At 40.7% G+C, this 12,587-nt stretch overlaps 1 protein-coding gene and 1 long non-coding RNA gene across 6 annotated transcripts in view; one reads left to right on the plus strand and one right to left on the minus strand.

The window, feature by feature from the left end:
* The window catches only part of LOC148316787 (uncharacterized), a 47,699-nt gene that overhangs the window by 29,059 nt on the left and 6,053 nt on the right, over nt 1-12,587 (minus strand). Inside the window, exon 3 of the long non-coding RNA XR_015840213.1 lies at nt 10,760-10,914. This is a non-coding gene — a long non-coding RNA (uncharacterized LOC148316787). The remainder of the gene's footprint in view (nt 1-10,759; nt 10,915-12,587) is intronic.
* dlgap2b (discs, large (Drosophila) homolog-associated protein 2b) overlaps nt 1-12,587 on the plus strand; it is a 51,023-nt gene that overhangs the window by 28,574 nt on the left and 9,862 nt on the right. For 2 of the 5 annotated variants that reach the window (XM_088286708.1, XM_088286711.1), the window contains 3 exons: nt 529-685; nt 1,729-1,948; nt 9,450-9,494. In XM_088286708.1, the coding sequence (XP_088142834.1) occupies nt 529-685; nt 1,729-1,948; nt 9,450-9,494 (422 nt within the window). Of the gene's footprint in view, nt 1-528; nt 686-1,728; nt 1,949-4,584; nt 6,643-9,449; nt 9,495-12,587 lie in introns of those variants that run through there. The other 3 variants (XM_088286709.1, XM_088286712.1, XM_088286710.1) reach the window with 3 other exon arrangements.

The raw sequence follows: 12,587 nt of genomic DNA on the forward strand, positions 1-12,587 counted from the left end.
GTCGGGTCCAATGTACTCTAGGACTATTTGTTCTTTTTGTTTTATTGACTCAATTCTGAACAACAAAATTATCATCATGTGACGACAACCACGTCCGACCAAATGAATCCTTGTGGACAGTGTTGGGCATTTTTTTTTTTCCCATACAGAGACGCCACCGGTTTTTTGATACATCCCACCTATCTAATCATCTCATCGCTGCACATGTTGCTCTCCATGACTTCTCTCAGGCAGTGTGGAACAAAGCCAAAATGTTAGAAGGCAGGGAGGCGTCACGCATCCGCCATGCTTCAGTCACTCACTTCTATTTTCGTTGGCGCTGTCACAGCAGGCTTCTGATTACTCCTACTTTAGTCCAAACAGACTTATTTTGTAGCGAGGGTGATCTCATCGTGCCGTATGGTTGAAGCGAAATCAGAGTCGAGCAAACACTGGAAATTGAGCTCAATCCAGTTGCATGACGATAAACTACACTCTGCAACTTTATAGCAATTAACCTCAATCAATCCCTTTTTTGTTTTTATTCAGCCCGAGCTACCGCTTGCAAACCATGAGAGACATGCGGGCCCACCCGAGTGTTACGTTGGACCCCGCCACCACCTTTCATCCGCCGCCCTTCCGCTCTCGCAACCAGAGTTACATGCGCGCCGTCAGCACCCTCAGTCAGGCTAGCTGCGTCAGCCAGGTGAGTGGCAAACGTGCACGTTACCCGAAAGCAACAGCAACACAAATTGACTTGGATCATATTATCGATTGAATCTTTAGAAAGGTACAGACATCCAGTGAGTTTTATTAGCAGTTGACAGCCAATTCTATTCTGTAGACCCAGATCAAAAGGCGTCAATTTGACAGTTTTTCCACCAAAAATCCAAATTCATTTGATAATTTCCTCTCTGTGAATTACACCGACACACAAACAGAATCATGGGATGTTCATTTTACAGTTAACCTTTACCAACTGTGAAAAATTATTTTTTTACACCAAAGCGCAAATCTGACATACAAGTCACCTGTCATCCCGGCCTATCAATGACCTAGCTTGCACGCTAATTAGCCGACTCACGTCACAAGAATGAGCGGCTCGGCACAGGGGCTGTGAGACAAAGCATCATAATTAACCACACATCAACATTTGCAGGTATTTCCCCTTTTCATACGCTGCTATCAGTTGTGCGAGTCTGTTCCGGAGCTGCTTTGGACCCTGGTGGTTGCGACAGTAAAATGATTTGTCAAGTCCGGTTATGGAGAACAAGTAAGAAGAGGAAAATGTGGGTTTTTTTTCTCCAAGATCCAAAAGAAGCGTACGATCAGCTTACATCTTTATTCAAGAATTGAGTGTGAAACATTTACAGAGAATAGCAGTGAGATTATTTTAGACTGACAATATTGTTTACATGCAGTATTTTTATGAAGCTAAAACACCGCTTAAATTTTTTTTTTTTTTGTAGAATGGGTATAAAAATAATCCTGTGGGGGAAGGGGTAACGGAATATGAAAAAAATGCTGTGCAATACAAAGCTAACATGTCTGACTGTGTTTTGTTGTAATCTATCCTCTCTTTTATTTGATTTTGACTCTCATGCAGTTTTAAGTTGGTTGGGAATTGTCAGCGGCATTTCCTTATGCTAACACTCCTTCATATTTGCTGTGCAAAGGGGAAGAATCAAAGTGAGAAAGAGAAAGGAAGAGGAAAAATTAAGGACTGCTATTCCTGTTTTTGTCTCTCAGGTGAGTGAGACTGAGATCAATGGCCAGTTTGAGTCAGTTTGCGAGTCCGTTTTTAGTGAAGTAGAATCCCAGGCTATGGAGGCCTTGGACCTGCCGGGTTCGTTCCGCACTCGAAGCCACAGTTACCTCCGTGCAATACAGGCTGGTTATTCCCAAGATGACGACTGCTTGCCTTCAATGACATCCTCCACTGTCACTTCAACTCTCAGATCCACAACAGGTAAAACAATAACCCGCTAAATGAGAGAGGGCCTAGACCACATATCCTCATGCATCCTATACATGAGCACAAACTTAACATACCTACATATGTACAGTGGGGAACCCTTGATTTTATGAGATGCCAAGCTGATTTGTTTTTTTATTTACAAGTTCTTCCATCGCCCTGGTGGTTTAATTTTGTTTGCGTGTCAGTTTGCACACTGCATGCATCACGAGATTGGCGACAAACGGGGGCGGGAGGGTCGCATACACTCGCCACCACTACACGATCCCACAACACGGCACAGCCACATTACATGGCATGTCTACAAGAAAAAAAAAAAAGGGCCCTGAGCATGTGAAACTGTGGTGTTCTATGTGTTGTGAGTCTCAGGGCTGAAGAAGGGCACGGGCAAGGGCTCAGGGATTTATTTTTTTATTTTTTTTAGAAACCATTGTGTTAAGAAACTACCTGCCCTCCCCCTGCTCTGATGCACCTACGCATTAATATTTGGTCACGAAAATTGGCAGTCTAAAAGCTAAAATTATATAAATCACATTAAGGTAAGTCAACAAACACTAGAAAAAAAATCCACACATATGCTGGTGGCACAAATGAACTGACAAAAGTCACGGTCAATCTGATTTGCCTTTGGCTATTTGAGGTCTTGCTGTATTGTGTTACATGAAAAGCCGCAAGAGCACCGTGAGCCCAACTTTTGTACGTCCATCACAGTGCCGCTGGTACATCTGACTCAAGTGAAATATCCAACTCCACAAGCACAAAGCTGGGAATTGGTTTCATAACTTTAAGTGTTACACGGCTCTTCTAGTGGGATTTCACAGCTTTATGTGACACGATATTTGCAACATGGATCTCAAAGTTAGCTTTCTTTGTGCAAGCAGAGTTCCCTCACAAATTGCATTTGGTGTTTGCCGTAAAGAGTAAAGCTATGAACCCTATTGAAACTTTTTTTATTATTTTTTTTTTTAAATATGTGCACTTATGCTCACTATACCCTGCTTTTTTTGTACTTTACTTTTCTGTCCATTTAAAATGGAAAGCAATGTGGGTTTTTGTTTCCCTTGTTCAATTTGGATTTTTGTATTTGATTTCAACCCAAGTTGGTTCCCATCTGCAATTTCTTCTCTGTGACAGACGCACTTGAGGATAAACGAGGGCTCTCCAATCCCACCGTCTTATTTGCTGAGCTCGAAACAGGCCAAACAAGCAGACTTTTGAGGATTCAATCGCAAATTTACAGCGATCGCTTTTTTTGCCGACACAGACGAAGGGCTCCCCGGGTGGTGATTAGCTATCTCCCATTCAAGCTTATCTCTCCTACGGTGCAATTCTTACACTGTTCCGAGGGAAGAGTGGCCTAGAAATTGATGTTACCTGTTACTGGCTGGGACAAAAATTGATTCCTCCAAGAAAGTTTTTTCACGGTAGCATACGATAGTGGGAGGGGATTGGATCCCGTGTGGTGCTCTGTAGGGCAGATGAGCGGCAAACCCCTCTCCATTTGACCAACCATCTCTTGAAGGATAACCAAGGGGGAAAAGAACAACTGGAGGCATCAGTGATGATTGTTGCAGGTATTTTATGAATACTGAAGCATACATATATCTATGTATATGTGTTTGCACTGCCTTCTCAGTGAGTAAAATAGTGATTAACCTATAGACCTTCTGTAAGGAACTGGTAGAATAACGTGTCATCTTGAGCAAACAACTCACAAAAACTCGGACTCGATTCCTGCGCCAGATCAAAGACACAAACGAACGCCACGGCGACTTTTGTGAGTTGTTTGCAAAAGTGTGCGTAGACATTTGTAAATGTATAGACTTGAGGAGGTGTACACTTGCCAAAAGTCCAAATGTTTTCATTTTGCAATCATAGAATCGCCACTGTCTCCGATGTCTCATATGTGAACGTCTTTTTTTTTTTTTTTCTTCCCATGAAAGTGTGGCTTCTTGTTAAAAGCAGGGAGTGGCAAAGTATACCCATTGGCATTGAGTCTGTCAGCTGTCTTTGACTGTGGGATTGCAGCTCTCCCTTGTGCAGCCATCAAATTGGGATTAGTGGGGGAGGGGTCAAATTAGTCACCTTGGACCTAATATGTTCAATAGGGTTCATAACTGTTTCTTGGTCCAGTGGGTTGTGGATCTATCACTCTCTTAACATCTTTTCGTTTGCACGAAATGGCACAAAATTAGAGCCTCCCGGAAACATTTTTTGATGAATCAATTCTCAAATAATCCAATGCTGATTTGCTGATGATGTGTTTGACTTCCACTCTTTTCTGTGCTGTGCAGTAAAAAGATGCAAAGAAGCTTGTTATTCTTTGACTTGACTGAGAAGGCAGTGTAAAACGTGAAAAGCCTGCAGTATGTGAGATCTGTGACAAAAAAAATAAAATAACCCAAAAATGATTTGCATCACCAAATTTAGATGTATTCCTTTCAATAATCCTGTAAAAACAATTGAGTTGCAGCATGCACGTGTCTGGAATTGCCCGCCAACTCACATACTGTACGTTTATCATAGATACGTGTAGTCGAATCGCTAGTCGAGAACCTCAATCAAATCACGCTCCAGCTGTTCCTTTCACCTTGCATTTTCCTCTTTGCATATTCAAATCTTTCTTCCAGAGGGATATGATGTTGTGGATGCGACCTCTTTTCTAAATGACGACATGATAGAGGACGATGATGGCGCCAGCTCGTCTGCCTATGCAGAGCTAGAACGGCTGGAGAGGGAGACGGTGGCTGCTCGCAGTCAGCACAGTACTAGCTCCACCGTAACGGCCATCTCAGTTCCCCCCGCGACACCACCATCGTACAGGGTCCCCAGTGCCTCGCCCATGGCCACCACTGAGCCACCGGTCCCTCAAGCCATCCAGGCCTTCAAGGAATCCGCAAACATGGTGGCTGCCTTCAACATGCAGTGGAAGGACGAAATCTCGGCCATGCGCTACGAGCTGGCCGAGCTACGGCGAGACGTCTGCGGGGAGCTGAAGACTTTCAACAGCAATTTCTTCAACTTCACTCAGTGCTACAACATGTGGACGTTGTGTCGGGAGCCGTGCAGCGACGGCGCCACGCAAACGCAAGACAGAGTCTCCATTGGAATCCAAGCAGGATCCAGCTGGTCCATTCGGCAGCACACGCAGGACAAGTCGGTCATGTGTCAACCGGAACCGGCGCCGTTTAGCATCATGGATTTAATGAACCCGCCCCGAATCGAGATCATAGAGGGAACCCCCGAGAGCACACCGGAGGGTTCGGGCAGCCCTGCGAGCCCGCTTCCGATAGAGGACTTCCCGTGGGAGATCAATAAAAAGCAAAAGGTCCCCAAACCACAAGAAATGTGCGGCCACACTGGTGGCCACAGAAGTGCCAGTCTCGAACTGTGGTGCAGGAAGTACACCAGTGGGCCCATGTCGTATATGTCTATGTCATTCTAATCACTTTCATGTCTCATTTAAAAAGGACGTCATGCGACAACTTGGTCTTCGAATAGAAAGGCTGTTGTTAGTCCCTTTACTCTCTGCAGACGCAGTCCGTCATCTGTCAAACAGGTTCTAAAAGTTCTTTGAACAGCCTCCAAGAGACCATTTGAGTTTCCACCTTCAGACTGAGGTGAAACGTGAATGTGAGCGAGATGGTAGCTGATCTTTGGATCAACAAGTGCCAACAAGAAGAGCATTGTCTTTCCTCGGTTGTCTAAAAAAAAGAAAAAAAAAAAAAGAAAAAAAGATCCGAACATGATGTGATACCTGACGGTCAAAATAAGTTGGTTTGTCTCCGCACACGTATCTCAACTCATGTTCATTCCAGTTTCTCCATGCAGAAACTCCATCTTCACCACCTGCGTATACTGTGAATAACTTTATAAATCCGATAAAAAAAATAGTTTTGTAATGAATGCATCAAAAAGAATATCTACCGACGACTATATTTAAATGAACTTTTTAGTTTTAGCAATCCATGTGTTCCGTCACAATGGCCTTTGGTTTTCTTCCTTTTTAAGCCAATTTTGAAAATTTCAACGTTCAATAAAGCTCACGTGGGTTGACCACCAAAATCCAAATCTGTTACCATTCAATGAACAGAAAAACAACAGTTGGGGGTTGCGTGATACCAAACGCTCTCTAAAAGAATTGAATAAAATTGTAGCTTGAGGTTACCAACCATAAAATGAGTGAAAAGTCTTACAACATTCGAATAAGGAAAACAGCCAAGGGGCTTTGAAAATGATCCTTTAAAATAAATGGGTAAGGGCTTCAAAAGCTCCATTTATGTTCCAGTCATGTTTGTATATAATTGTACAATTTTGTATAAATAGATATAAAATATATTCAAATATTTACTGTGCTGGTTTAACTGGTTGCAGTTAAAACATACTGTGTTGGATGAGCAGCGAGATAGTAAAGCGGAATCAATTTGGTTCAAAACCAAACACAAGCACCTTTTCCAAGTCTTTGCAGTCGTTAAGTTCATCATGTCCATCACTTGGGCGGGATTTATTTTATTTCTGTGCATGAGTCTAAAAATTCACAATTCAAGCTGGTAAAACTTCCAACTCTTGCTCCCGAACGATCGCTCCCCCAAATGTAGACAATCAGAGCCACTGAGGGGCTCGACCTCGCCGACAAGTCCCCGGAGGTGCAGTACAGTACCGGTGAATGTACCAACACCGCCTCACTCGTGACGGCCTAGCAGCGCTCGTGACGAATCTGAATGGGCGGGCGCCACTGTTGAGCTTGTCGGTCATGACCTCGCTTCGGAAACAATAGTAGCCCATTAGCCACTCTGGTTGCCTCTTGCTATTCTTCCACTCCATTATCTCGTTGTCCCAACGTGGTTTAACCAAAGTCGAGGCCCAAGCAACCGGGGTTGACAGAAAGCATCTTTTTGGTTTTTAAGCACTTATATCTGGAGTGTCGCAGGACCGTGGAGAATTGTGATGCATCACATGATTGACTTAAAGGGGGGAAACCTAGTCTAAACGCGGCGTTCTGAGTCAGATTGTGTTTGTGAAATATGAGTTAAGCAGTAAAATCTACAACATTGCAGGAGGCGGCCATTTTGTCACTTTCCGTCGACAAAAAAAAAAAATGACATCACAGTTTTCTGAAGCCGAGCCATGATTGGTTGCCATCTGAACCCTGAGCAACTGTGATGTCATTTTCAGTCGACAGCAAGTGACAAAATGGCCGCCCCCTGGAATGTACAAAACCAAGTGGCTTTTACTGCTTTACTCTTATCACACAAACTTAAAATGAATCAGAATGCCGTGTCTCGACTAGTGGGGCTGCATGGAACATATTCTTGCCAAGAAAATTTTGGGGTTGACTTCCCTTTTTAATGTGAAGCTATCAATGAGGATGACTCTGCTGAGAATGGAACTTCTCCCCTCTTTACGCAGCAGAAAGGCACTAGTTGCAACAATTTGTTTGCCATTTTTACTCGAGGAAATTAACTATTTCACATTTTTTGTTTAATATTCGCAACCTGACACCTACAGACTACTCGGAGAAATTTGGGATGGGCATTTGACCAAATGTCCTCGATTGACTCTGGAGTAAGTTAACAAAAAAAAAAAAAAGAAAATCATTATTGAGATTCATAATTAATTTTAGATGAAAATAAAAGGGAGAGTGCGTTTCCTCCATTTTTTTTTTTTTTTTTTAACAATTATTTTAATTACAATTAAATGCTTTGCCACAAAGCTTGATCACATTAAACGCACACATCACATAAAAAACTGTCTGTGTGGCTGTAGCTCAACTTTCTCAACCTGACGTTACCGGCCGCAAACTAGTCGAGAGAATCAACAGCACCTCTGCTGGTTGCATTTAGGTACTGCACCCCAATCACATTCGGAACCACCAACATACTTAACAGCTCCTAATTCTATTCAAGGACTAATCTGCTTTTATGCCCATCCCTACGAGTAATAATTTGTGACAAAGAATGCTTTGCTTTTGGCATTTGAAGCAGAACTATGTGAAGTAAAGGATGATAGATGGGCAAAGGCTCAAATTCATTGTTGCTATAGCCTACATGTGTAATGCGTACGATTCTCTGTTGTTATATATCTAAATGTCAACAAAAAGCAGGTTTATAATTATTTCAGTGAAGGCATATGACTGTGAAATATTAAGCTTATAAAGATTTATAATGTATACATATAACAGTATATTGAAAAAATATATATCGAGGGAATTGCAGTGGCACTTCTCAAGAATATTTTCTCCTTTGCCGGGGGGAATGCAAGGTGATTTTAAGGTGCTGGCCAATCATGATGTCTCCAATCTGTATTCATTCATTCTATGCAAATTCTTGGTTCTTTGGGGTCATTTAAATATTAAGTTTGATTAAGTTGCTCGTGCTAGAATGTTCTTTTCTTTTGGTGACATTTTGGTTTTCAAACGGTGTTGTAATAAAGCTAACGTTAATTTTCTGCCCTTGCTGTTTGTTTTCACTTATGAGAGTCACATCTTTAGAGGGTGAATTTCTTTTGTAGTAGCATCATGTACTCACAGGTAGGTTTTAATTGTCGTTGATTTGAGATACTGTGAAAAGTCATATTTTTGTAAAAAAAAAAAAAAAAACAATAAATACAAATTTAAATTAAAAAAAATAATTATCAGTAATCCTATGAGTTATCTTAACGTCATGATTTTTTCCAAGAATGTACCCGTCCCTTGATACAAGTTAAGAAATGTAGCAACAACAATCAGTACATTGGTCTATAAATGATTTTAGAAAATTTCAAAGCAGAAATTCACCCCAATATATTTGTTTGAAAATTCTGTTGAGAATATGTTGTCACCCAGAGATCTAAAGAAATAACTGTGCCAAACGTATGACATGTAGTTATTAGAACAAACGCTTTGAAATGGATTTTAGTTGCACCCTTTTTTTTTTTCATTCCTTTTCTTTAATGAATTTCTTCAAGACAAAAATGTGCTTCTCTGTTTTGCATCAGACATGATGCAATTTTCAGGGATCTCACATTGCAATGTTTAGTGACTGATTCTGTCTATGTCCTAAAAAATTAAAAAAAAAAAAAAAAAAAAAACGAACATCCCTTTTGAATACAAACGCTTAGCCTGCATTTGTTAGCTTGTGCTTCGATTTTGTAAATGAATGAAACCTGTATGTGATACTTTTGCTTTCAAATTATGTTGGCTTACTGTGGTGTTTTTGTGAATTTTTATTCCAGATTTTCTTGGCCTTATGTATTTTTCATAAATTGATATAAAATATTGAATTAAAAATTCTCATTATGTTTATGTTGATGCTAATTTAATGGGGGTCATAGCTTTACAATAACATCCTACAAAACAGTTGCACACTGAATTTTTTTTTACCTTACAACACATCCAAAGTACTTTAAAGTTCTTCTTGGAGATTTTTGTTTCATTTTTGTTTTTGTTTTGTTTTAAGGAAAGCTGTCATTTTTTGGGTTGGTTATTATTTCCTTTTTCTTTTATTCCCCATTTTAGGCGCCCGTAGCTTAGCTGGGGGGCGTAGAGAGTACGGTAGGTCCGGTAGGGAACAGCTTTATTATTTCTTTCTTTTATATGTTTCATAACATTTTGTCTGATCCATTGACATTTTTCACTTAGTAGAATGGAAATGACGTCATGCTCACGCTAGTGTAACTCTACATTGAAGTCAGTGGAAAGTTTGTGTAATAGTACTTGATAAAGGAATTTAAAAAAAAAATAGCCCCATAAGTGCCATCATGTTCGTAGTAGTAGTAGTACACAATCGATTTATGTTGGCAACTATTCAAATTTGTATTATTTCATCTAACTTAACAGAGCATGTTTTCTTTATTTTTTTAAATTTCTTTTAGAAATACCATATTTAGTTTTTTTTTTCATTTGCTGTTTATTTCCCTTCCTTTAAAATTTGAGGTCTGTTAAATCCCATAATGCATCCTCTTGCTTTAACCATTTTGACAGAAACAATTACGGCTACTGTATCTTGGTCTTTGAAATATACTGGCATGCAGTCAGGCAGGTTATGAGCAAATAAACAGCTTTGTTCGACAAACCAGCACAAATCAATGCTTTGATTATAGCGCGGAATAATAACGGTGATATTTTCAACTAAAATGCTGGGGAAACATTTTTGGAGTTTAAACTGATATTATGCGTGACGTGCGATTTAAGTGTATTTTAGACTTCATTTAGTTTAGGTTGTTCTTTGGAAATTGGAAGAGGAAAAATAACCGATTACTTAGTAACCGAAATTAAAACAATCACTAATTTGGGGCAAGCCAGCAACCAGATTGATATAATTTTAAGTTTTTGCAACCATCAACTCTTTAGTAAATCAGTGTCTTACCGCTACAGTGTTTTAGTATTAACAACACTTGTATGATAACCAACAATGGTAAAATTTAAATAAATCTCATACAGGTGACAAAGATAATGATGGTGACCCGTGAACTACATAAAAATTAATAATAAATATAATAAATTTAACTTTTTCTTAAGTTCAGTAGCAGTTTGGCGAGATGAATCATTTTCGGAAAGCCAAAAGTGCAAACAACTCAAACACAACCACGTAAACCGAGTAAAAAGATAAATTACTCAGGTCATAAACCTTGTTGACGTTGATTTGTTTTGGTTTGTTGTGATATTATCATACATGTAAGGTCGCACCACCTTGCATCCATGGGGGCATCACCACTGTATGTATCTATGTATGTGGCGACCAAACAACATGCTTGTTTTATTGTGCAAAACTCGATTTACATTACATATTAAGTATATATATTGAAAAAAAAAAATAAATCACCAACCTTTTGAATGTAGGAAATCCAACGGCAGAATCATGCACACCGTTAGGTGTCCTAGATGTCCTCTGTCAGATCACTCATAATGTGCATCCCATCATCCACTCGGCCATCTTCATGAACCAGCCATCACGCTCGAGAGGACACGGTGAAAATACAGCCTGTGACGTGCAGATGCACAGAATAGATACTGTGTGTTAATTGAGGCACGGGAGGGGGCGCAGTTTTCTTCAGGAACACAACCATCACTAACTTGAATGTTAAGGTGAGGTTATATAAATAGATTTTTTTTTTTTTTTAGCTGGGTAAACAACATGGAGAAAACCCAGCCATCTATTTTCTTTATGGCTTAATCATCACTCGGGCTGAAGGTGAACTGAAGGCTATCACAGCTGACATTGAGCGAGAGGCAGGGTACATCATACAGCCACTCGCCAGACATGAGCGACCCGATTGATATTATTGAAGAATAGAATACAGTTGTGTTGATTGTAATTCTATTTTAGTCGCACAACCGAAAGGTTTTGATCAAGCAATACAGTTTGTTTAATTTGATTTCCAACTTGTCGGTGTTCCCATTGTAAAGGATCCCAAGATATCAGACATCAACTGTCCAACTTTTCAGCACCGTTTTTGTTGGCTCTGGTGTCACTGACTATATAAAGTCAATGCTTATCAACAGAGATGGGCATTTCATTTCCTGGACAGAACGGATGGACGCCTATTTTTAGAACTGAGGATGATTTTTTTTTTTTTTTTTAAGGACTAACCAAACACGGACGAAAGTGGGTTTTCGTCCATTCTTTAAATTGTCCCTAACCAGGTCATTTACCGCGGCTATGGAATTCAAATATTTGCCTGTGGAGCAGAATGAAATTTTGTAATGCTGTTGAAACGACTGCTCCTTTAACAGAGTTCAACTGAGAGCGAGTGCGCGAGAAAGAGCGAGAGAGCGAGACTCAGTGGGCAAAAACACAGAAGTGAGACGTGCGGCTGCGTGAAGAAGCAATTGAGAGCCAAATTAAGCATCATAAGTTGCATTTAATTTGAGTCGAGGGATAAAGTGTAATGAATACAGCCATCTCTACATCTCGTGTGACACGAGTCTGAGAGTATTTATGCGTTGGTCCGGAAATTGCAGTAAGTGGATGTGAACAGGAAATTAGCCAGATAATGAGCATTAAATATTGTTTATGAATTATGAAACGTCTGCCGTTAGCCTCTCATCATGAAGGGACGTGAACTGTACGGACGAAAGCATTATAAAAGGACGAGGACGAACGGGGACGCAGGACGATTATTCTATGAATAAGGACGGAGGGACGATGACGTTATGGTGCCCAGGTCGCGGACGTTGAACGCACCGGCAAAACAGGGTAAAGTGGCCATCTCTGCTCATCAAGCTGTTTGGTAGAGCCCCGAGATGAAATGTTTATCATCAAAGGATTAGTTCTTGTGTTTTGGAGGCTTTAGAAGCCCAATATTTACCCTAATCTTAATTTACATACTTGTCCCTGCAAAGATGAAATGAGGCAGGATTAGCATAACACGCACACGACACAATCACTCTGTTCCATCTCCAGCCCCCATGCTCATGCACAGCTCGTCAGTCATTGCACGTCATCAAGCACCAATCCGCCCTGATCTGCGTCAGAGCGGCCTCTCACCAGCCTCTCTGCCAGCCCTACATCGCAACTGTGGCAAAGACGGCGAGCGGACGGAGTTGCACGGCGGGGAGTGACTGTTGAAACTGTTGCAAGGATCGTTTTGACACCGACGTCCCGATCACAAAAGTGTACATTATTTAAATGATCTGTTACTATGAGACTTAATA

Source organism: Idiotropiscis lumnitzeri, chromosome 21 (genome assembly GCF_059441095.1).
Source record: "Idiotropiscis lumnitzeri isolate Australia: NSW breed Sydney's pygmy pipehorse chromosome 21, RoL_Ilum_1.0, whole genome shotgun sequence".
Classification (NCBI taxonomy): Eukaryota; Metazoa; Chordata; class Actinopteri; order Syngnathiformes; family Syngnathidae; genus Idiotropiscis; species Idiotropiscis lumnitzeri.